This window comes from Oryzias latipes, chromosome 10 (genome assembly GCF_002234675.1).
Source record: "Oryzias latipes chromosome 10, ASM223467v1".
NCBI classification, from domain to species: Eukaryota; Metazoa; Chordata; class Actinopteri; order Beloniformes; family Adrianichthyidae; genus Oryzias; species Oryzias latipes.
Window position 1 is genome coordinate 8,214,004 of NC_019868.2, and position 26,081 is coordinate 8,240,084.

Here is a 26,081-nt window from a genome sequence, read left to right on the forward strand (position 1 = left end):
TGATTCTATTAAAGACACTTTGATAAGAATGACGGTACCGCGATTTAGCCGTAGCTTCAGACGTTTTCGGAAGTCTTGCCCCTTTAACTGTGTCCACCATTCATTCTTGGAGGCTTAATCATACGTCATCAGTCTGACCAATCAGAAGTGGTTAAAGTCTTCACTTCCTTGTTCCGATTCTGCTCATAAAGTCGCTCTTTTCTAACAAAAATAACAGACAAAGCTCGTCTTTAGGGGTGTAACTTTCCACAGGATCCGTTGTCAGACCGTGGAACAATTGAACAAAGCAATGAAGCTCAGAGACGCTAGTCTGTCTGTGTTCGACAGCTGTTTGTACTACATCTCCCATGATGCATTGGGTTAAAGTGACAGCATCTCAGCACACAATGAATCTTCGTTGCTAAACATCTTGAAACCACAACGAACACACATAACTTTTATTACATCTTTTAGAAAAAACAGCTGCAACTTCCAGCTTTTTCTGCCACAATTATCCCAAAAATACATGTGAGATTGCAGAGGGGCTGTAGATCAATACAGACTATGAGTTTCTCCTTTCTTCTTTTTTTTTTGGATGCTGGTGTGCCGCTGGATTTTTGTCAAGGTTAAAGTGTGCCGTGGCTAAAAAAGGTTGAAAAACACTGATCTAGGACATAGTTTCTGCAGAGCAGCACTAGTTCATTAGAAATCCACCTCTGAGTTGTGGGTGGGACTATGGGTGCAGAGTAACACCGCCACCCTTCCCCTCCCCATTGTTGAGAGCTCTATATTTACAGCTCCATCACTACCTTACATGGCGAGCAATATCTAAGCCCGCCCAGTGTATTATCTACGTCACAAATACACTTTTTTCAAACTGCGTTTTCCCATCAGCTGCTGATTCACAATCATTTTTATAAAGAAATACTCAGAAATGCAGTTTTAAGCTTATTTTTGTGTGTTTTTCATCATTACAAAAATGCTACCAAAACATGGAATTTCCAGTAGACTGGGTCTTAAATGCCAATATTCTTGATTTTTGTAAAGCAAACTGCACTATAATTGAAGTCTTCGATTTAATTAAAGACACTAATGTCTGCTAGGTTTATAAGCAAGTGTTCTAAGCTATAGATTTCTGGTGAAAGTTGGTGAGGAAAAACTTAACCCAAACAGAAAAACTTGAATTTTCTTATTGTTTATTTTAAATCTGATTCGTTTGTTTTACATTGAAATGCCTGAGGAACAGGGACAGCAACACCTGTAACTATAATGTGATTTGAGCCAAATCTGTCATATGAGAACAAAATGATGTAGGTCAATTAGCGGAACTTGATTTACATTTCTCTGTTTTCCCCCAGCAAGTGCTTGAACACAATCCCATCTGATGACACTTTGATAAAGTGTTTCTCAGCACGTGTTTAAAAGTCACATGTGTGTGGGAAATGTTTTCCAGGGCCAAGCTGGGTTAAATCAGCAACTTTTTCTGCCAAAGATGCAGTCAAAGACTTATTCTGTGATCTGCACACATGCTGAGCATTATGAAGTCCTGATGAGCTTAATGGTGGGCCAGACTGCACTTAAAGCATCAGACGCTAATGTAATGATCCCTGCAGTGCCAGCATGTTAAACCACATGTGAACTGTTTACTGTGCTTTATGTGACTGTGGATGAGACTGAACGAATCTCCCCCAGTTTGATCAGCTATGACTGAACTGTGTGACTATCCCACTACAGAGGCTCTACTTGCTGGACGACAGGGAGACGGTTTTGGTCAAAATGGAAGACCTCAACAACGCAGTAGAGTTTCTGGACGCTACTTTGGATTGGGACAAGGCTAAGCTGAACGTGCCACCCAAGAAACAAGGGGGCATGAAAAAGAAGCTGAACCGCTTTATGTCCAGCGAGGACAGTAAGGGCTGCAGAGCAAACGCCAACATTCAAAGTCTGCTCACAAACATGGAGCAGGAGAGCCCGCAGAGCACCATCTCCGCCTCCCAAAGCACACACAAACCTCTGCACAAAGCCCTGCACCACATTAATCTGTGCATTAAGAAGGTAACAAAACACAAACATGTATTTTGATTCTAAAGAACTGCAGTCTTTCAGCTGGATGACCTGCTTTCTTCCTCAGGGTTCTCTGGTTGGGATCTGTGGAGGCGTCGGAAGCGGGAAGAGCTCTCTTCTGTCGGCTCTCCTGGGACAGGTCAGGTCCAGCTCGGTGCTTGCCTGCAGACTTCAAAGTCGGCACATTCCTCTCACTTTAAATTTACCTGCGTCTATGTTTTAGATGACTTTGTTGGGGGGTAAAGTAGCTTCCAGTGGGGACTTTGCATACGCTGCCCAACAGGCCTGGATTCTCAACGACACTCTGAGGAACAACATCCTGTTTGGAAAGGAGTTTAACTCAAAGAAGTAGGAAGTGTTTTGTTATAAAGTCATCTTGATTAAACATTATAGATTCATCCCTAAACCTTGAACTTGTGTCCCTATCAGGTATGACGCTGTGTTGGAAGCATGCTGTCTTCTCCAAGATCTTGCAGATTTTCCATACGGCGACACCACTGAGGTTCGTCTGCTTCCTTTAACGCGCTGTGACTCTGTTTTCTAAAACCCATAAATCCCAAATGGCTTCTGTTCTTACTTCCAGATTGGTGAAAGGGGCACCAGCCTGAGTGGAGGTCAGCGTCAGAGGGTGAGCCTGGCCCGTGCGCTCTACAGTGAGCGGCCCATCCTCCTTCTGGATGACCCTCTGAGCGCCGTGGACGCCTGTGTGGGTTCACATATATTCAACAAAGCCATAAGGGGAGCGGCTAAAGGAAGGACGGTGCTGTTTGTAACGCACCAGCTGCAGGTGAGGAGATGATCTGCTCTTATAAAAATAAAAACAGACATACTGTATCTGATGAGATTTATCTCAGCTTTTTCTTAAAATGTCCTTGAAAATGTCCTGAAAAAAAATCAACTGTGCACGCCTAAAAATAGGAGGAGAACCCCAATCTCAAGAATAAAATGACTAGAAAGTAGTAAAATGATCTGTCCATGCAGCAACTCAATTTAAAAGAAATCAGCATCTAGAAACAAGAAGATCCACCCAAGCATTCAAATAGGGAAAAATAAGCTAAAAAAGTTTACCGTGAGATAGAATTACCGGTACTTCAAGTTAAATGTTATACACCCCAATGAGTATTTTTTTGTTACTTCTTAGTAAATGGTTTGTATTTTTTATGTTTTTATGTTCTTAATTGTGTTTATTTTGATTACAGTGGCAAAACTTTGTGTCATAAGTTGAAATGACACATTTTAGAACAAAATGTGAACAAAACGAGAATCTTAGTACAAGTTAGCCCACTTGAACAAATCCTCATAAAATCTGAAACTAGCACTTTATCTTAGAGCATAAATCTAAATATTTGTTTCCAAAATGAAGACAGTGAATAGCAGTCTAACTTGTCAACATTTATTGAACTTTAAAATAACGTCCTTATAATTGAACCTCAACTTTTTTAAATCTTAAATAAAGTTTTATTTTATGGAACAAAATGGTTTTGGACTTATTTCAGTTATTTGCTTCTTATTTTGAGCTCCTAGCTCTTAATGAGACACAAATTCTCGACTGTGCTGGTTTCGAGAAAAGCTTCAAAAATAAAACCTGGTAAAATATCCTAAACGTCTTAAAATTTAAATCTCTGCAAGTATCAAATTGTTTAGTGTACTTAAAAGTGTCAGAGCCCCTTGCAAATGAACTCCTCCTCATCAGATATCATAATATTAATTTCCCCCTTTAGTATTTGCCCGAGTGTGACGATGTTGTCCTGATGAAGGACGGGCGGATCGCAGGGCACGGCACACACGCGCAGCTGATGGACAAAAGCTGCGAATACGCCACTTTATTCAACAGCATTCAACAAGAGGTAAGGCTGAGAAGCACAAGGAACAAAGATATCACTTTGCTGCAGAACCAAGCGTTACAGTTTGAATAATTCATGAGCGCAGATAGACTGATCCCACTGTGGAAAAATGTTAATGCATACAGGCCTTTATTATTTATGCCAGAGCTGATTCACTGGTGAGCCTTTGAGGATCTTGTCACCGATATCCCTGATTAAAATCACAAGGCTGTTGTTGGAGATCTCCTGATTTGTGACAAAGCTTTTTCAGGTTCCCCGTTTCTGTCCCCCAGAACCTCATAAAAGAAAATTTAAAAAACAAGCAGAGAAGAGACGCTCCAAAAAGGGCTGACAGCTCGCTGGAAGTCAGGAAGTTCGCACCTAAGATGGAAAACAAGAAGAGAGGTGAGAGACATTTTTAGTCAGGCGCAGATGAGGAAAACACCGAAATGCATTTTGTACTTTTTTCTCTTTTTTTGTCTGTGGCATTCAGAACCGCTGATGAAAGCTGAAGAGAAGGGCTCCGGTGCCGTAGCCTGGTCCGTGTATGGAGCCTACATCAAAGCAGCAGGGGGTCCCATAGTTTTCCTCATCAACGTCATCTTTTTCCTCTCAACCACGGGCAGCATAGCCTTCAGTAACTGGTGGCTCAGCTACTGGATTAGGCAGGGGAGTGGGGTGAGTTTTAGCTATTTTTCTCCAAAAAGAGAAACTACTGTATTTTTTGGAGTTAAAGTTGTACATAATTTGACTGGTGGTGTGACTTATACTTAAGTGCGAACAATATGTAAAAAAAAAAGAAAAGTAAACATTAACAACCACTAGAGGGCACTGTAGCCCTTTGCTACTGACAGCAACAGAGAGGAAGAAGCACTGCTCAGTCTTATGCTACGTTCACTCTGGGCTGTCGCAAGCCAATACTAGTGCATCTACCTACAGTTGGAAGACGCCTGGTGCGAAATCTCACAGTGGTGTAAATATATCAAATCTTGCTCCAGGATTTTTCTGTCACAGCTCGATTCCGATATATAAAAGACTTAGTGTCATAGATCAGCCGGGCACAAACTGCAATTATAGATTTCTCCTTCATGATAAATGAATTAAAAACGAAGCTCCCCATGCGTCACTATCAAATCCCTGATTGGTCAAAGTCCAACTGGTTTAACTTTCAACCCACATTCAATGGCTGCCCGTTTTGTACATGGAGCCTATAATTGGACTTTAGACTTTCTCAGCCACTTGTGAAGACTTCGGAACGCCGAAGCCCTGAATGAAGAATTCAACAGATTTAGTGATTTGAAGTGATATAAAGGCTTTATTTGACTTGTTAGCATGTTCTTTATGCTATTGTTGTCTGAACAATTGTTCATATGTTGCGCTAAATAGACACCAAATCAATTCCTTTCATGTTTCATGAAGCTGAATACAGTAACGGTAGTGAAGTATGCATATATTTACTGCCATCTATTCCGTTCTAATGATTTGCGTTTCAAGATGAAATGTCTGTTCTTGTTCCTGTATTTTGTTAAATAAATTTCTCCCAAAAGTGTGACTTATACTCCAGTGCGACTATAGTTAAAAAAATATGGGTCCTTCGCTTCGGTGACTCGTGGAGTCAGACTGAGTATTAATCTGAATGAGAATGATTGAAAAAAATAAAACTGTAACGGCACCCCAGTAAACTTAATTAAAAACAATCAGGGAAACAGATGTGCAGCAAACAGGCAGTGGCTGCCACTGAGAGATGTGCTTGGAATTGTAAATGTCACCAGCCTGACTGATTTTAATGCACGTTTTGTCAACCAAACTGTGCTTTTCTCAATCTCGTTAGGAGCCACGCAGGGAATATTTCAATTTTTTTTCACAATTTGTTACCCCATCTGCCCTCAGAACACATCGTTAATCTCGGAGAATGAGACGACGGCGAGCGACAGCATGAGGCTCAATCCTCACATTCAGTACTACTCAACTGTTTATGTCATCTCCATGGGAGCTGCGTTGCTGCTGAAGACCGTCAGAGGCCTAGTGTTTGTGAAGGTAGGTGTCTTTCGTTGCTGGTCAGCTTTAGGGTGAGAGCAGTCCGCCGGGTTCCTCCTCTGGAACGGTCTTTTATTTATGCTCCTATGCTTGATGGAAAATGGCCGCAGGCCGAATCCATTCGGTGTTTGTGCGCTGCTGCTCTTTTACCACATCTGTGTTTGTGTGTATGCGCTCATCCATGTCACCTCCCCCCTCCAGAGCACATCTTCCTTTTCACCTTAACCTGTTCTGACACAACAGGGCACCAGTTGGTCCCCCATGTTAATGTGTCCCACTGGAAATAGCTAATTTTCCAGCTACAGTAACTCCCCCCTTTCCCCCTCCTGAAGCTAGGATGGGATCTCTCCCAGTGTTAAATATTCCATTATTAGAATTCATTTGTTCTCTGCTGCCACATTAAATTTTTGTCCAATTGGGGGATTGTCTCCTTTGAGTTGGGTCGTGACCTTTATGTAAGCCTCCCAGGAACTCATTATGAATGAGGCTTTGACAGACGGCCTTACGAGCGGAAAGAAAACGCCCTCCTGCCACTTTTCACATGCTCAGCATATGGCGAGGCGGCGTTTGCAACTCAGCAGGCGCCGCGCAAGAGCCAGTGTTTACTGCCATTTCCTTCCGACTGTCTTCTTTCTCCGAGCAGCGATTGTTTCCGTATGTTTGTCTCAAGTGTTTGTTTACACGTGTCAGGTCTGGTGCCGGAGCTCAGCGTGTTGTTTGTGTTGACAGTGCACGGTGAAGGCTGCCTCTGTTCTCCACGACAAGCTGTTCCGGCGGCTCCTCCTCAGCCCCATGCGCTTTTTCGATACAACACCTCTGGGTCGGATCCTGACCCGCTTCTCCAGGGACATGGACGAGGGTGAGGCTTGATTTGTCTCGACTGAGAACCTTTCCCTCAGGAGAGCACTCAGTCAGGGAAGTCACTGTATTTGACAAGGTTTAGTTCCAACACGCGGTGTGATTTGACATGAAGGGATCTCTCTGGTGAGCTGCTCTCTGTCATCCACTTCACTCGTGTCTTTGCTTGACATGTCGATATGCAAGTTGTTTTCTTCTTGGATGGTTGCGCTTGTTTGCTGTTGCTTGTAGATCTTTTACTCTCTTCAAGTTTCTTTTTTTGTGCACTGGTGGGTTTTTTGGGGGGAAAAGGGGATCAGATATTTACACTGTGGCTTAAGCCTTTGTCCCGCGCACTCATACGGGGGTTGGCTCACACACTGATGGTGGCTCCACTGCCCAACACTGGCATCAACCTAGAAACACCAGGAGTAATGTGGGGTTCAGTGTCTTGCCCCCTGGACGCTTCCACACATGGGAGGGAACTGAACCCGTGATCTTCCGATTTGGGGATTAAATCTTCTGTGCTCTGGCTGGATCTGTGTTAACCACACCGTTTCTAGTCAGGCCAAAGAGCCACAGATTTCTCATATGTGCCACTATTTATCTGATCTAGTTCATGTCTCCCTTCAACAGTGGACGTACGTCTGACCATGCAAGCTGAAATGCTCATGCAGAACCTGACCATGGTCCTGTTTTGCCTGGGGATGGTGTGCATCGTCTTCCCTTGGTTCCTAATCTCCATCCTGCCAATGGGTGTCTTCCTCCTCCTGGTTAACCGAGTCTCTAGGTGAGAACCCAATGCACCTTGTGTGGCACAGAGTTTGCAATGTATTTCTGTCCTTTTTCTGAGGGACAGAAGCTTCAAAAACTATAATCTGATTCTTTCTATCAGGTGATTATTTTTACATTCCTCCTTATTTCCATGTAAACACTTTTTATTGTAGCCATAAAAAGCTAATATTTACAATATGACACGTGGAGAATGTTTATAACTTTTTGAACCTCCTGTTGTATTTACAAAAAGAAACAAAAACTAGTTACTGTGGTTTCGTAACTTTTTCCATTAATCTATAAACTTTTATGAAGAAATCTGCAAAGATCTTCCATCAAGTTTGAAACATGTTTTAATATTTTTTAAAATAGTACCAGATTAGGTGTAGTATTGTATTCCTGTAGGGTCTAGCCACAAGTCTCTTGGCTCCACACTTAACTGCAACCCTGAATGCTTTAGAGCAAGGGAGAGCCATAAACACCACATATTTCTAAATCTAATTTCGTGAGAGCCATACAATATTATTAAAATAAAATACAAGTCATTTAACCACTTATAAAGTACAATAAGTCTGTGGATTCTTTTTTAATAACATTGTTATTGTAGTGCACTGAGTTTTACTGGGCGGCTGTTGGGTCGCGTTCCAAGTTCCAGAGTTCATTGAACGCATCAACCAGAGATGCTGGTTGGCCCTCAGTTCTGTCGCTCAGCTTGTCATTGGGGAGTTTGGACCAATGGGGTTCAGCTTTGGGCAGAATAAGGGAAATAGGAGGGCTGGTGCAGCAGCGGGGGTATAAAAAGTTGGGGGGAGGGCTCTCGGCGAGAGAGAATCAGGAGTCTCTGATGAGTTGTACAGCGTTGGTTACGGCCTACAGTAACCAGAATAAAGAACCTTAAAACAGATGAAGTCTCCGTGCCTCAGTGTGGGAAAGAGACACTACATTATGCTGTTTTTAATAAATGAGTATTTCTTACCATTAATGGGACTTCTGATGCTGCATGGTGGTTTTGCTGATGGTCTGGTTGATACGTGGTGAGTTTAAGCTTCATGCAGGCGTTGAGACTTCCATTCGTTAAATGTGATCGTAGGTTGGTCTGAATGTTCTTTAGATGTGAGAAAGACTGCTCACATGCACACGTGGAGCCAAACATCGTCACCAATACTCACGCTGCAGTGTGTGGTTTGTGACGGGCAGCGTGTTCTAATCGGTGCGCCACTTCACCTCGCTGCCTGAGCCAACTACCCCTCCCCTTTTCCTTCTCAAAGACGGGAGCGCGTATCTGCAGGGACGGCAATTCGCAGTTTCCAGGCTGGTACAAACTCTGAGATGTAACAGATAATAGGAAACTGATAGTGGTGCAGATTTTTTTTCTCCAAGCACCGCTACTACTGCGCGCCCCCCTGGCATCGCACCGCGCCAGAAAAAGACTGGTCTAATGGAACTTTTTTGTTTTTTATTTTTTATTTAGACCGGGAGCTGAAGCTGTGATATTTGGAATATCACATACTGTAAGCATGTCAACCTGAAGCTTTTCTTGATGCTTTAAAACAGTCCGTCCAGAATAATCCCTCATCTAGAATCTTCTCTTTACTGTCAATATGGTGCTTTGGAAGGCGACCAAGCCGTTGAAGATATGATTAAGCAAACAGCGTTCCCACACTTGTGCTTGAATTACATTTTTATCTTTTATTCTTTTGTCTATTTTGTTGTCACAAACGTAAGTCTTGGATCTGATTTACATGAATCCCCGCCATCTTTAACGTACATGGACAACAAAAATCTACAAGCACAAAAACCCTGCTTTTGTGTGGCTGTAATTTATCTCCAAAATACATTTGGACGGTTTAGGATAGAGCTAAAGTCTTCATGACATAAATGCTTCCATAAATCTGCAGGCAGGACAGCCTCAGGTTTGATGGTACATCCTGTGTTTGGAGGAAACATTGCAGATACTCTGAAGTCTTTGCTTTATCATTGTTTACGTTTTTGCAGCATTTGTGCAATAAAGTCGAATCTGCTGTAGAGAACAAAAGCACGCAGGTGTCTGGGGAAATATCCACCAAATCTTGTTATTTCCTCTGTCTGTGAAATCAGGAAGAAGAACACTCGTTGTGGGTTTTTCTGTCCAGAAGCACAAAAACAAGATTTGTGTTTTTATGGTATAAAAAAACCAAGCATCAGTGGGTTGTAGAGTTCCACAGGACGGCTTCCTGTTTCTGATCATATCTAATATGACTTTGTCCCGCCACAACCTTCTAATTCTAAAGCACTCCTATTTCAAAATGAGGAGAGTTACCGTAAAGGCTTTTTTTTAGGAAAAAATCTGACTGGAACAGACTGAAGTAATAGTCCCAACCTTTAAGGAAAAGCTAGTTTGTTTCCATCCATTTACATGGAAACCTCCTGGTGCACCAGTGTTGTAACAAAGCGAGTCTCTTCTTGAAGTTTCTTCCTCCAAAGCAACAATTACTGCATTACTAAAGTGAAATTGCCCAGGGCATAAATATGTTTGTGAGCAGTCAATGCTGGAAGCAAGGAAGTGTCATGTTCTTTCCTCATCTCCTGTCAGCATTTTATGGCTAAACCCAATGATTCACACGAGACATTTAGTTCCCATACCGTTTCCCTCTGTCATAGTTACGTTAGCTGGAAAACTACCGCAGCAGTGTGAAGAGTCTGTTCTGCACACAGCAAAAAGAGGTAGCCTACCTGGACAACTGGGAACATTATCTTAAAAACAAAATCCTTAGAAACTAGTAAAATTATCTGTCCATGTAGCAAGTTAATTTTAATGAAAGATCCACTCCAATAAAAATGGCATTTTTGGTGTTTTTTTAGATATTCTTGTGGCAATTTTCTTATGATGGAGGACATAAATAAAGATATATATAGGCTCAAAATGGCATTTCTGAGTATTTCTCAATACAAATCGTTGTGAATCAGGAGCAGAAGCAAAAATTACCTTTTGAAAAAGAGCGTAATTGTGACATAGAAGCTAAAGTTGACAGGTCACAGGTAGTCTGCTCTGCTCCATTCTGATGCACCCACTTGTAGACAATTAGATCCATGTACGTCTTTGTTCTCCTCGTCTGAGCTGACCTCAGGCTCCAAACTGTACGGCTGGATAGCTGCAATATTGTTCACCATTACAGTTGCACCGGTAGTGTTAGGTTGGGGATGTGAGGGGCTGGCTGGAAGCCACATAAACAGATGGATGGTGGGAAGTGTGGACATGGTTTCCAACGGTCTCGTCCACAACTCTAAGAGATATTTCTAATCAAATATTGCCACTCTGCAGAAACTATGTCCTAGAAAACAACACAGGTTTTTGGATTTTTAGGCTAAAAACAGTACAATCATAATTGAAAGAAACGCTTTAAAAATGGATCAAAAAGTGATTGGAGAGAGTCTTTAATGAGTAAAAAATTATAATAAGATAATAAAGATATAAAGGGAAAAATAAGCTAAAAAAACTAATGGTTAGAATGACTTCAAATAGAATTTTATACAGCCCAATAAAACCATATTTTTTCTGCTAGTTCTTCAAAGGGTTTGTAGTTTTTGAGTTGTATTTGCTGGCATCCAGATTTGGGTTCCAGCATCAATGTTTCCGTTCCAGGAAATCTTTGCCAGAAACACAAATGACATATTACACTGAACAAACACACTTCACCATTTATTGATCAAGAGTCTCTCAGTGCTGTTTTTAAATAGATTTTTGCAACAAATTAACCAACCGATTAGATAACAATTTCTTGTGAACAAATCAATTAAATCATTTGTTTTCTTGCAGTATTGTGAAATAATACATCGTAGAACTGGCCCCTGATGGATGAAATCTGCAAAGTACCATCACAGATGCAGTATTTTAAGGCTGCCTCACTACACACTTTCTACACTTTACTCAGACAGACGTGATCGTTTTCACACTTCTCTCTCTTGTTTAAACTCCTCAAAGTTCAAACCTTCATAGAAAAATAAGTCCAGTGTTATAGAATGAAAAGAAAGATCTGGTCACCATCGAAGATATATATATAGATTTGACAAACTGAACGTATTCTGTACGGCACAGAGGAGACTGATTGACAGGCCAATTAGGACACAGAACAGAGTACGCTATGAAAAAAGAAAGCTGTGAAGAAAATCTGCAGAACCGCAAAATAGCGATTTGACCATAGATTTCTTTTAGATGTTAACTACCAAGAGTGTAACTATATATATTATCCATTTTGCAGGGTTTTTATTCGGGAACTAAAGCGCCTGGAGAACATCAGCCAATCACCATTCACCTCCCATATCACCAGCAGTCTTCAGGGACTCTCCACCATCCATGCTTACGGAAGAGAGCCCAGCTTCCTGAGAAGGTGAGAACCTCGCCGTCGCTCAGCATTTAACTTTAATGTCATCGCGTGACATTATGCCAAAATACAGCGTCTTTCTGTTGTTGTTTTAGATATCAGGAACTGCTGGACACCAACCAGGCCACCAACTTCCTGTTCAACTGTGCCATTCGCTGGATGGCCGTGCGCCTCGACCTCATCAGCATCTCTCTTATCACCATTGTAGCGCTTCTCATAGTCGTCATGCACAATCAGATACCGCCAGCTTACGCAGGCCTGGCCATATCCTACGCAGTGCAGGTTTGTGAACAACCACACAAACAAACACAAAGTCTCAAACTGTCATTCTGGACTGCAAGGACCAGATTGTTTTCACAGTTCTTCTTTCTTACTTTCAGTCTTTGAGAGAAACTAAAGTCTCTTAAGGAGGCTCAATAAATATTTCAAAATCCACTAATGAAACCTAAACACGCATGTCGGGGACACGCTAATGATGTTGTGAAAATACAACCACCACCAAAGTTTTGTTGACCTTTGACATTGGGTAGAAGCTGCTATCTTGAATAAAAAAAACACCTTTAGTAACAGTTACAAATTCAAACTCCTAGGGATTTTGATCTATTGCCTTCTATCATCTCAAGATACTGTAGAAACAAAGTTGGAATTAGAAGTTGTAGATTTTGAGCTGCATACTGTGGCGACATTATCCTGTTGGTCGCACATTTTTTATGGGCACAATATTCAATACCATTAACAGGGTCTAAGTATAACTGCATTACTGTAGAGGCGCTGACCAGCTCCTTCAGCACAAGACTGTTGCACCCTCAGTGTAAGAAGGAGCGCTACCGCAGGTCATTCCTCCCCACAGCCATCAGACTGTACAACACTGTGTCAAAGTGACACTCCACGGTCCCAGGGGTGTTTTTCTGTCATTGATTCATTTACTTTTGTTGTAGTTGTTGTTTTTCAACAACTACAACTACTTACAACTATTTTTTTTTTTTTTTTTTTTTGTTCCTGAACAGTTGTTTGTTTTTGTTTTTGGTGTGAACTTCATTAGTTTTTTCCTTTTTTTTTTTTTTTTTTTTTTTTTTTTTTTTTTTTTAACTTGTCCTGTCCAACAGCTAGGCAGACAGATGAGAGCTGAGGGCCTCTTGGGTTGGACATATTTTACTTTAACAAGAGGGGTTATTAATCTTCAGACAAACCAAAGGTATGTCTGAATAAACCCCTTTTGTAATTGAGGCCAAACTTTATTAATTTCAAACATGTCTGAAAATCTTTGGTGTTGGACCGGACGGAAAAGGAAAGAGGGGAAGAAGAGAGAGGGACGTTAGAGAGAGGGGGGGTAGGGGGTGATAATAGGAGGGGAAGGGGGATAAGACCATGAAGCAGCATAAAGCAGCAAGTTTACTGGTTGTTAATCATTATGGTAAGGTTCAAATGAAAAAAAAAAACAAAAACAAAAAAAAGGGCGGAGCCTGTCCACACACACACTCAAATGTTATAAACACACCTGTTAGTTGCAAAAATGTCCACCTGTCGACATGTACACAAAACAGATAGTGTTCACACGCATACTTATGCCTTAAAACCAACTAGTGTGAAATATTTCAGTCATTCAGTCTGTTGAGCTAACACCTGTGCTCAGGTGAGTGTTTATGTTCTTCTAAAATGGATGGTGGTACGTGAAAAGAAGGAGGGAGAGTGCCCAGCCATCCCCACCCCAAGACCCCCACCGCACCAGCAGCGGCAGCCGGAATCCCCCCAACGCCACACGGGAACCGGCAGGGAACAACCGCCGCCCGGGCGACCAAGCCCGCCACCCAGGCCAGGGCCAGCAGGGCCGCCGCAAGGCCCCCAGAGCCAGAGAGCAGGGAGGCACGGAGGGAAAGAGGGCGCCGCCCCAGCCCAACCAGGAGAGCAGCCCCCCCGCCGCGCCGGGAGAACCCAACGCAGGGCCCCACCGGAGAAGGACGCCCACAGCCCCAGACGAGCACCCCACCACCACCCAGGAGTTCCGGGCATCCCCGCCGCCCCAACCCCAGGTACGAGCCAGGACCCCCCAAGGGAGACCCACTCCGCACTCCAGGCAGCCATCCGCCCGGCCCACGGTTGGTCCAGGGAGGAGCGAGGCAGGGGCCCGCCGCCCCCGCCCAGAAGGGGGGAACCCCGGGGAAAAAAGAGGGCCCACAAGGGGTGTTGTAAATATGGCCCGACCAGGCTCGGCCACAGTTGGAAATTTGGCGGGGCCCAGCACTCAAGAGCAAGGACCAGAACCCACCCCCCAGGGACACGAACACCCCCGGCTCAGATGTAATGTGAACCCCCCCACCGCGCGGAGAGAGCACCGCCGGGCCCAGGAAGCCGGCACCCCGGGGACACAGCCGCCGTTGCAAAGGGGCCCGTACCCCCCACCAGGGAAGAGGCAGGGGACAGATGGTCCTAGGTCCCACCTTCCTTGCAAAATGTGTGTGCGTGTATGTGTGTTTGAGAGAGTGTGTGTGTGCATGTGTGTGTGTTTATGTTGGGATGTATATATTGAGGGGGGAGGGGTGTGTGTACTAAGGGGGGTGCGGTTAAAATTGGCGGGTAGGGCACTAAGGGGACGTCTCCTGATTACTCACAGTGACGTCCCCTCACCCTCCCCACCAAGGGGCCCTAAATGTCTAAGGTGCGGTTAAAATTGGCGGGTAGGGTGCTAGGAGGACATCCGCTGCTTGCTGGCAGTGATGTCCAAGCACCCCCCCTACCAAGGGCCCTACATGTCTAAGGTGCAAATAAAACCGAAAGAGGGGGGGCCCACTCCATACGGCAACCACAGGAGGGGGGTCACTGCCTAGTAAACCCCCCCCCCAAGGCTCATCGCAGGCTAAGCCCCCCACCCCCTCACCCTATTATGAGGTTATATGAGGAAGGGGGTAAGTTGGGGACAGATGATAGACTGTCCCCCGGTGGTCAAACAGCCGTCCCCCGCCCCCCCCCCCCCAGCAAGGGGGCCAGGCCCACCCAGCCCCGGGGCCCCACCCCCGGAGGCGCAGACACCCCAGGCCCAGCACCACCACCCCCACACAGAGAGAGGGGAGCCAGAAAGCGCCGGCCCCCCCCGGAGCAAGCCCAGGCCCCCACCCCCAAACGCCGGCCCTAGAAGAGTTCTGGTCAGGCCTCGACGGGACCGAGGCAGCCAACCGGCCGGGGAAACCGCCGATGGCCTCAGCGGAGACCCCGACCCGTCAACCCCCCCTGCCCCGTACCAATAGTGCTCCCCCCCCCCCCCCCCCCCCAGAATGCCCCCCCACAGGACAGGGCCGACAAGACCCCCACCCCACCCCACCCCCAGACCCCGCAGCCGAAGCGGATGACACCCAGAGCGACCGGGGGCCCCAAGAGGGTTGTCCCGTCCCGCCCCAGAGCCAGGGAAGGGCCGATCCCAGCCCCAGGTGTAGACGGGAAGCCCATCCAGCGCCGCTGGGCCCCCCCCCCCGAGCAGCGCCCCCCGCCAACCCCCCCCAGCACAGGCAAAGGGACCACCCCCCCAAGCCAAGCCAGACCACCACCCCACCCCCCCACCACGCACCCCCACACCCAAGCCCAGAGGACCACGCAGCGCCCCAGGCCGCCCCACCCAGGCGCCGGACCCGACCCCCCGACCAACGGAGCCCCCACCACCCCCGGCCAGGCACCGGAGGCCCCGACCCCCACCCCGGCCCACGGCAGAAGGGCAAGGAGCAGCGACGACCATGCCCCCCCACCCCCTAAGTCACGGAGTTAGCTATGGGAGACCAGAGAGACCGAATTCTTTCAAAGTTACTTGAACTTTGGGCTGACATTTTTTCCAAGCTGATATGATCAAGCAGCAGATTTCTGTGTTGACTTATATTTATATTTTTTTTGCTTTTCCAATTTATTAAAATAGTTTTTTTAGCAATGCAAAGAGTTATGAAAATGATAGAGCCTAATCCTCCTTCTACATCGATGGCACATCGATCATTAGTTATTTCTGTATTTTGAAAAAAATTTGTAATGTTTTTTTACATGTTTTGCAGACCGCATGTTTTTTACTCTTTTGCAGCTGTATTTATTTATTTAATATTTATTTCTTTATTTAATAAGAATCTCATTTTTGATAATAATTTTTCATAATAATTTTAGTAATATTTTTAATTATCTAATATAAATGTAATTTGTGATGTCCTTTATTGATGTTATATTATATAGATTATTTCTGAATGTCGTGTTGCTGCCACAGATAAATGAAATTTCCCCATTGTGGGATTAATAAAGTCATCTATCTATCTATCTATCTATCTATCTATCTATCTATCTATCTATCTATCTATCTATCTATCTATCTATCTATCTATCTATCTATCTATCTATCTATCTATCTATCTATCTATCTATCTATCTATCTATCTATCTATCTATCTATCTATCTATCTATCTATCTATCTATCTATCTATCTATCTATCTATCTATCTATCTATCTATCTATCTATCTATCTATCTATCTATCTATCTATCTATCTATCTATCTATCTATCTATCTATCTATCTATCTATCTATCTATCTATCTATCTATCTATCTATCTATCTATCTATCTATCTATCTATCTATCTATCTATCTATCTATCTATCTATCTATCTATCTATCTATCTATCTATCTATCTATCTATCTATCTATCTATCTATCTATCTATCTATCTATCTATCTATCTATCTATCTATCTATCTATCTATCTATCTATCTATCTATCTATCACTAACAGGGTTACAAGTTAAGTAACGGAGTAATCTAACTGACGACTTTATCTCTGCTACAATTTGATTTTGATCTGATTAGAAATGGTTTATTTCAAGCAATCAAATAGAAATAATACACAAGAACAATACAATTATCAGTTATACATTCATACAATAACTAATCAAACTTAGGATAATTAGACAATGCCTTTAATGTTACTTTGTGTTACGTTACTTCGCACTTTAGTGATGTGGTTTTATCACCCTGGGCGCTTCACATCCACAAGACTGTCCTCTGTGTGATTTGACGGGGGGGGGTTCCATTGAACTGTTTTTGATGTAGTATTATCATTTTGCAGCAATACAACCCTAAAACCTGAATCAGTTCATGACTGTTTATGTTGGTGTGTGATCCTTAGAGTGAGAAGGAACTTTCTCTGTTGTTAGACTTTAGATCATCCGATTTTCAACAGAGGGCTCTGACCTCGTCATAGGTGGTTCCCACCAGACCAGTGTGAACAACAGCAAAAGCCAGTTTACTGTATAACAACAAGATGCCCTCCTGCTCACCTTTTGGTTGTGCGCTTTGCCCAAAACACAGGCTGCTGGGATGCGTGCTTGTTTTTAAACAGCACACTGCAGCATCACTCTGCCTCCAAAGCCTACAGACGACAATGAAACACAATAAAGTGCAGAGTTAGTCTTTGAACGAGCATTGTGGAGCGGGTCAGTGTTACAGACATGATGGATGACAAACCGGTGTCCTTTGGCGTTGAGATCAGAGTCCTGCAGTGCACTTTTTCTACCCCACAACCACAGAAACTCAGTGTTTGAGCTCCTGGTGGAACTCCTATGTGCTTCGCCTTTGTTGTTGCTTTATTTCATGTTTGTCTTTGAAGCTTCATTACATCAGAACCATCATTTGATTTCTTTTGCAAACATTCATTCGCTCAAAGCAGATCATTAAATATGGGTGATGTTGGCAAATGGCCGCACGACAACACGGATGCGTCAAAGTTTAAATGTCCCCGCAGTGATGAGGACAGTCTGTTCCCCACCGAGCTGTTCATTTGTCTTTGTTTTTGTCTTTCAGCTGACGGGTTTGTTTCAGTTCACTGTGCGATTGCTCACCGAGACCGAAGCCCGCTTTACATCAGTGGAAAGGATCAATCATTATATTAAGGTGAGGGCGTCAATTTTTAATGTGAGGTGTTCCGGAGCGCTCCGATAACTTATACGTGTGGTACGGCCCAAGGCCAGACTCATGTACAAATACAGGTTTTTATTTATTTATTTTTTCATACACCTGGTCTTAAAATGTGGACTACATGCCATTTAGCGTTGCATCGTTTACTTATGAACTGCTACAACAAAGTGAGGGTCCACAAAAACTTTATGAAATGTTTTTCTTATAAATGTGTTATGCAGACTTTGTCAAAGAACAAACGAATAATTTAGTCACCTTTGGCAGAATTTTAGTGTTTTTTAAATGCTGTCTTGCTCAGAACATTAGCACCATCTAGTGTCAAAACTATGAAGTATTTTAAAAATAAAGAAAATGTCAATCAAGGCTGGAGTTTAGCTCCCAGGCCTTAAAGTCCCACTCCAATCATCTTTTGATCTAAAAGCATTCCCTGTGGTCTTCTAATGATGATTATGTAGATTTTAGGCAAATTCAAAAAACCTGTGACGTAGTTCATTAGAATTCACCCCTGAGTGTGTGCAGGACTGTTAGTGCGAAGAATACCCCCCCTTCCCGCCACCCATAATCGAAAGCTGTCTATTTACATGCTCTTCTGCTAACTTCCAACCCCTCACACCAACCTAACATTACTGGTGTAACAAAAGTGGCGAGCAATATTGAAGCTGTCCAGCCACACAGTTTTGATCCAGACGAGGAAAACCAAGACATCCATTTGTCTACAAATGGATGCATCAGGGTGGAGCAGAGCAGGGAGCCGTTGTAGCTTCTATGTCACAACTGCAAACTTTTTACAACAGCATTTTTTAGTCTGCTCCTGATTTACAATGATTTGAATGAAAAAATACTTGGAAATGCAAGTTTAATCTTAATTTTCGTCATACAGGTCCTCCATATATAAAGAGAAAAGAACATGTTAACAACAGCATTGTCATCACAGCAGGCCTTCAAGCTAAACACAACTGCTGAGAAGGAATTCCAACACTTAAACAGAATTAGGTGTGCTGTGTTTTAGATCCCACAGCTGCATTTCAGTCGGGCGGTGACGTCAACGCCTCAATTCTTTCACGCTGTCCTGCTGTGGATATGCTGCTGGGCAGATCAATGCGTTTTTTGATTGATCCTGCTTTTCCAGGCTGCCGGGCGGTCGGCCTGACATGCAGATGGGTTTGTGCTGGACTAAGTCCTGTAGCCTGAAAACAAGCTACAGTCATCAAAATGTACGGCTAGTCTGCAGCTCACCGCTCTCCCCAGGGGAGGGGTCAAAATGCGGGGAGGAATTTCCCCATTTTGGGATAAATAAAGTATCGATTTATTTTATTTTTTATTTAAAATCCCTCCTGCCTCCATGTCTGTCATTAATACTAGTTAGTGATAAGTTGTGACGCATCATAAAAATCTTGCACTTCATCACAAACGTTATTTTGTGTTGTTTTTGCATGAATCTATTCTCCTGTGTGTCAGAACTAGATTTGAGCAATGAACTCAAAGGGGAGTAGAGATTACAAAGATACAAATTTCACAAATAACCTTTTTAGTTAAGACCAACCAAAGAAGGACATAGAGGAAACTCATTCCAGCTCCAGAAAAGAGAGATGCGTGGCTTTGCCTCTTTTTAGAGATTTGCAGATTCACTCCAGAGATCATTGTCTGTCTGTGTTTAGAGTCTTGACAGCGAAGCACCCAGACAAAGTCCCAAGGAAATGGCTCCTGCCCCCTCCTGGCCTCAGCAGGGAAAGATCACCTTTCAGAATGTGAACATGCACTATCGGGATGATCTGCCACTGGTGCTTAAGAACCTGTCCTTCACCATCCAGCCTGAAGAGACCATCGGCATTGTGGGCCGCACAGGATCAGGTAACACTGACCCTCTGAGCCCCCAGCCAGCACCGCTTCAGTTTCTATTTGCATCTCCACTGCAGCGTGTCCACTCGTGTTAGAACAGCAGGTTTGTGCACATCTTTGCAGGAAAGTCCTCTCTGGCCGTGGCTTTGTTCAGGCTGGTGGAGCTAAGCGGAGGATCCATTACCGTCGACGGGATCAACATTGCACACATCGGACTGGATGACCTGCGCAGCAAGATGGCCATCATCCCTCAGGAGCCGGTACTCTTCATTGGGACTGTCAGGTAACCCAAAGATAACTGCCACTCTCAAAAGTTTTGCTGTAGCTACAAATCAGAGGAGTCTACACCCGACGCAAGCAATGCAGCAGCTCTAATGAAAAATCTCTATTAGGAATGCAGGGGGTCTAATTGGATCTTCTTATCGGTTCTGAAACAGATGAAGGCTGCCTCCCCCAAATGAAATCATGCCTTCAGTCAGCTGATTTTTTTTTAAAGCTGCAAAATGCTAAGTGCTGTCACCACAGTTTGTTTGTGGGATATTTTTTTTTTAAACATCACTGCAGCTTCCTATGGAAAACCATGCAAACACAGTCATAGTGACTTCACCTTAGCACCTGTTTCTTTGCTAAATACATTTAATGTTTTTAAATAACACATGCCAGCCATTCAGCTAACGCAAAGTATGGTCCCTACTCCGACAGGAGGAATTTAGACCCTGGGGGTGAATACACCGATGCGCAGATCTGGGAAGCGTTGGAAAAGACGCACGTTAAAGAAATGGTGAGTAATGAGACGATGGCTCTTTACGCCTACACTCTTTCTGTGACAGCTGACTTGTATTGTTCTGTGTAAACGGCTCCCCTCAGGTCAGCCAGCTGCCTCAGTCGCTGTACTCAGAGGTGACTGAGAACGGGGAGAATTTCTCTGTGGGAGAACGGCAGCTGCTCTGTGTGACCAGAGCCCTGTTGAGGAACAGCAAGGTACAGATTGTAGGAACCGGAATATGCATTTGATTCATTTTTTGTAGGTGATATTGTTTGAAGTTTTTCAAGAAAATAAGAGCCTCTGAGAGCCTCCCTGCATCTATTCCTTCATGGGATTCTACTGCCACCTAGTGGAGTCCTGCCATAATCACTATCAGGGACACAATACAGCGTCTAAAGCATTTCTGTCTTTGTAGAACATCCAGCCTTTATTTTTTCCATACACGACATTTACAGGTGTGCATTTCTACCCCCCCCCCCTCCTTTACAGATCCTGATAATGGACGAGGCAACTGCAGCCATTGACGTGGAGGCAGATCGCCTGATCCAGGACACTGTCAGCAGTGCGCTTGGCAGCTGCACCACTCTGATCATTGCGCACCGCCTCAGCACGGTCATGAGCTGCAGCAGGATTATGGTCCTGGACAACGGCCAGGTGAGCAGAAATGCAACACGGCTGCTCGCATCGATTCTTCTGCTGGTTGAAGCACTTTCCTGAATGGAGAGACTGATCTAAGTAACTGAAAGAGTTTGGTTTTTATCTCTATTTGTAGATAAAAAAGAAAAAACTAATGTTAAAACTTATGGCGTACTTGCTAGGGGATGCAACAATTCTCAGTTTAAAGCCAGCTATAAGGTTTTTCTTCATTGTTATTTGCCTACTAGCAAATTAAAAAGAGGATTTTTCCGTTTTTGTGATGCACAAATCATGAATTGAACCAAAAACAAAAGCGTGACCCAAAAGTCGAGTTTTGAAGCTGAATGGTGTTGAAAGTAAATCATTGCGTCTCTATTCCTGACCTAAAAGTTTATGAAGGATGCAGCGGCAACTTATCAAAGGACCATGTGACAAGGAAATGTCACAGTACAGTTTGACTTCTACCAATCAGCTCTGCTGTTTTTACAGCACAAGAATTAGAATGAAAAACCAAAGTGAGCTTTTCTTGTTTTTCTGGGCATTTTAGGATTTTGGTAAATAGTCAGTCTAGTCATTTACATTTGGAAGTGGGGATGGGGGTTAGAGGAACACTTCTTGGGTGGCCATTACAACCCTCTAGTAATAATTCATGAGGTGAGTAAATAGTCTAAATGTACCATTTCAGCCTCCATCCTGCGGTTATTCTGCACTAAGCTTCCTGTAAATGGGTTATTAGAAAATAAGCTGAAATGTTTTGTATTATTTCCCTTGTCTCCATTAAGCTACAGAGTCAGACTGAGGTTTGATGGTCATGTTGTTGTTTTGTGCCTAACGATATCCCTCTCTAATCCTCTATTTATCTAATGTCAAAGCGTTCCCATTGATTATGCTGTTTTTAGCCTAAATTGAATAAATGGTGTTGTTTTCTAGGACAAAGTTTCTGCAGAGCGGCGGGGGTTCATTAGAAATTCACCTCTGTGTTATCGACAGGACTGTTGGCATAGAACAACCCCACTCCCCCACTTCCTATCACAACTTTTACACTCTCTCCTGCTAGCTTACAGCCCCTCACACCCCCAACCTAACATTATCGGTGAAGCAAAAATGGCGAGCTATAACCCGTTTTAAACCAGATGTTCAAAACTGCACAGCTGGCTATTGGACGAGGAAAATGAAGACGTACATGGATCTAGTCGTCTTTGTATCCGAATGGAAATAAAAAATACTCAGTTTTCAGATTCATTTTCTAGAAGAACATGTTAAAAATAAGAAAAACACCGTTTTTACCAGAGTGGGTCTTTAACAGTAGAAATGAGAGCAATTTCTGCCAGAATTTTTAAGTAGAAACAGGTCTGAAACCGTCTTAAATTCAACGTCTTTTAGTCTCAAAAGGTGCAATTTTAACCCTTTTTTACATTCATTTTTCCCAGATCTTGGAGTTTGACGCTCCTGCAGCTCTGCTAGCAGATGAAAAGTCAAGATTCAGAGCCATGATTGAAGCGTCGGAGAACCAAAACGCCTAAAACCCACTGGATCCTGCAACAAATGCACACTTTAATTCCATTCAGCCAAGACCCTGACAGTGCAGTTAGGGCATGGAAACGTCCACTATCAGTATGCAAAGTAAACCCAAAGACTCCTGTCTTGTCATGGGAGTCATTTGCTGAAGGCCAAATCATGAACTATGAGTGATACATGCCAGAGGTTGATTGCAGCACTTTAAGGTTCACATGGTGCTTCCTGCTCCTCTGAAGCCAGGTTATCACCGTCTGACTGTGTTTTAAGCTGTGTTTTCACACTGCAAAGGTTACTACTGTCTATCACAAAACAGTGTTTTATTTATAGTTTTCCTGATATTGGTATTTGTGAGGATTTTTATTTTCTTATTTAATATTTATCTTTAGAAGCGAATCACCTGTCATTCAGTCATTTAAGACACGCGTCTTTCTTTTTCTCCTTCAGTCCAATGCAGTTGTTTGAGTCAAATCTTGAGACGGGACGCGTGTTACCACTTTCAGGGTTAAGAATGGAATTCAGCCATAAAAGCACGCCATCCTGGACTGCAGGCAGGTGCGGCGCTTTGAGCCGAGCTCACGTTTCCGCATGCTGGAGATAAAAATCTGCACATTTCACAGGTTATCGAACCTTTGTGGTGATTGTAAGTAAAGCAGAGTGGGGAGTTTTAGGGGGTGCTGTGGACTCTGCTCAGCAGTATGAAAGACAACAGAAATCAGGTGTTTTTCACGAACCGAGTTGAAAACTTCTGCCTTAAAGTGAGGAATGTACTGGAGAGTCGTGAAAAGTGCAATATCCCCCTGTTGTTCTGAGGCAACCTGTAGATTGCTTTTGTACACTTGAGATTGTTTTGTAAACTACTAGATTTGAATGTAAAGTTGTTGGGGTTTTTTTTTTGATAAAGTATTTTTTTTATAAAAGATTGTCTTTATGTAGGTGTCTTTAAAAATGTCTTCATTTTGGAAATATAAGATGGGAAAATTCTTTCTTATTTCTGCCTACAACTATAAAAACTGAATCTTAAAGTAGCTTTTATTTAGAGAAAATCTGTTGAATTTTCTGTCTTGCAAGAAAACTAATCTTAAAAGGTTTTTCAACAGCAAAATAACCTTAAAAACTAGAATATTGTTTTTAAAATAAGACTTAATGGTAAGACCTTTTTCTGACCTTATTGGCAGATTGTTTTTTGCTCATTTAAGGAAAATCTGCCAGTGGGGTCAGTATTTTTCACTTATTTCTATGGAGACTGCTTTCCCCGAGTACAAGCACTGTTTTCCAAACTCCGACAAAGATCTACTCATTCTTTCTTCAGGCCAGCAAAAATGAAAAACCTTCAACCTTGTGAGATCATAAGACAAACCGTTGCACCTGGAGGAAACTCCTCAGCAACTCGACTCCTGCTGCAGAAACTGTACCAGAAATCAACTAAATCCGATGCATCAAACACAAATCCTAATACGTCCTAATACTTTCTGTATTTCCTGCATAATTGTGGTGATAGATTGCAAGACTTATGCAATGACGTGTTCAAGCTTTAGGAAGCCAAAGGTTAAACATGTGGCGTCTTCTGAAAGCCTTCACGTGGTTTTTAACAGACGCCCTCCAAACTTAAGGAACGGTCCTGACGGTCATCCTCCATTGCTTGAAAGGTTGAGGCAGAGCCTCTGCGCTTTTAAACTAACTTCATGCCCAGCAGAGGGCGGTAGAGGGCAGGTGAAGATAGGTTTTCTCTGAAATCTAGGGAAAAAGTCTGAGGAAATTAGCCAACATATTCATATTTCTAACTTTAAAAACCTAGTTTGAATCAGTTTGTGATTGCAATCAATCACCTCGAAGATTTCTGCATCCACATTTAAACGGTATTCTCATTTGAGTTAGGGTGAGGAGGTAAACGTCCTCTGCTGCTTTTATTTGCAGGTGTCGTTCCAGCCACAGTTTCTGTTTTTCTTTTTTTTATGTCTAGGTGTCCTTGGATAAATAACTGAACCAGTGTTCAATGGTCCTCATCTGTGTCCGGCTTTATGTTACGATAAGCATAAGAAGTGTTGCATGAATTCATGAGTGAGATGGATGAATTTATCCTGCAAACACTAGCTGAGCATGACTTTTGCCTTAGGGAACTTTTTTCCTTCGGTCACAGAGAAGCAGATTAAAGAATTAAAGAATCAGAAGAAAACACAAAAGCTGGGATGCTGACAGATTCAATGATAAATTCCTAACATTTAAAGAGTCCACGATATATGGAAAAGATGTGAATTGAATGTGTGTGTGTGACTAACGAGTGTCTCTGCAGGCTTTATATAATGGGGGCAGTTGCAGAGCACGGGGAGAGTGGCTCATCCTTGATCAATCTAAGGCACAGAAACAATCAAATGCAGTTGGAATGAATTTTAGACTGCTCAAATCTCTTAATTCTCTTTTTATATACTCGAATCACTGCAAATATATAAACATCACATCTGCCTTGAACATTAAAGCTGAGAATGATCCTTCTTCAGAAAATGTACAGTATTCCCAGATTGCAATGCAGTGGAGAATCTGTCAGTCACTAACTGATGAGTTTGGTCTGTAATGGTCATTATAGACATTTCATCTGTGAAAGAAAAATAATCCAGGCATTCACATTGTTGATTTTAGTTTTTTTTTCATTATTTTTTTATCTAAATGGTGCTGAAAACAAGAACTGCTCTCCAACAAACAAACAATAATTCTGGTCCTCACAGACCTCTTACTACCTCTTTAAGAAGCTCTTCTGTCCTCCACCTGTATTAATGTCACCTGTTTGAACTGGTTGTTTGGATAAAAGACACCCATCCACCCCCTTAAACAGTCAGAATGGAACCACCCCACCAAGACCAAAGAGCTGTCAAAGGTCACCGGAGACAAGACTGTAAACCAGAGTAAGACTGGAGTAAACCGATCTACAAGCAACAAGCAGCTCGATTAGAAGAGATCAACTGATGGAGCAATTATTAGAAAATGGAAGAAATACAAGATCATTGACAAACTCCCTCCACCTGGAGCACCATGGACGATCTCATCGGTTGGGTAACAAAGAGCTGGGACCACAGTAACCAAGCCTACTATGATGACACACCATAAATTCAAATCCTGTGGAGCTCCAAAGGTCCCCCATGCTTAAGCCAGCCTAAAGTTCTCCAGAGACCATCTGGATGATCCAGAGGAGGATTAGAAGAATGTTGTTTGGTAAAATGAGACCAAAATGGAAGTCTTTGTTATGAACGCCACTCTCCATGTTTGGAGAAGAAAGAATGCTCTGTTGCATCTTAAGAGCACCATGTCCACTGTGAAGCATGGGGGTGGAAGCATTATGCTTTGGGACTGTTTTTTTACTGCAAAGGCGGACAGGACGACGGGTATGTTGCAGGGAAACAATGAATGGGGTATTTTGAGATGTTTGGGGAGCCCAACACCCCCCGACCAAGATCATTGAGGATGAAACGTGGCTGGATCTTCCATCATCAAACAAAGACACAAAAAAACAAGGCAGGGT

General features: G+C 43.2%; 1 protein-coding gene across 1 annotated transcript in view; it reads left to right on the plus strand.

Moving 5' to 3' along the window:
- abcc5 (ATP binding cassette subfamily C member 5) overlaps nt 1-23,498 on the plus strand; it is a 36,896-nt gene extending 13,398 nt beyond the window's left edge. The window contains exons 10-29 of the mRNA XM_004073064.4: nt 1,714-2,034; nt 2,111-2,182; nt 2,267-2,391; nt 2,473-2,545; nt 2,627-2,830; nt 3,765-3,890; nt 4,160-4,271; nt 4,360-4,544; nt 5,757-5,903; nt 6,633-6,762; nt 7,377-7,530; nt 11,753-11,881; nt 11,971-12,157; nt 17,698-17,787; nt 19,470-19,662; nt 19,774-19,933; nt 20,353-20,431; nt 20,518-20,631; nt 20,906-21,070; nt 22,483-23,498. Coding sequence (XP_004073112.1) covers nt 1,714-2,034; nt 2,111-2,182; nt 2,267-2,391; nt 2,473-2,545; nt 2,627-2,830; nt 3,765-3,890; nt 4,160-4,271; nt 4,360-4,544; nt 5,757-5,903; nt 6,633-6,762; nt 7,377-7,530; nt 11,753-11,881; nt 11,971-12,157; nt 17,698-17,787; nt 19,470-19,662; nt 19,774-19,933; nt 20,353-20,431; nt 20,518-20,631; nt 20,906-21,070; nt 22,483-22,575 — 2,859 coding nt within the window. The 3' untranslated portion in view covers nt 22,576-23,498. The remainder of the gene's footprint in view (nt 1-1,713; nt 2,035-2,110; nt 2,183-2,266; nt 2,392-2,472; nt 2,546-2,626; nt 2,831-3,764; nt 3,891-4,159; nt 4,272-4,359; nt 4,545-5,756; nt 5,904-6,632; nt 6,763-7,376; nt 7,531-11,752; nt 11,882-11,970; nt 12,158-17,697; nt 17,788-19,469; nt 19,663-19,773; nt 19,934-20,352; nt 20,432-20,517; nt 20,632-20,905; nt 21,071-22,482) is intronic.
- Nucleotides 23,499-26,081: the final 2,583 nt, after the last annotated feature.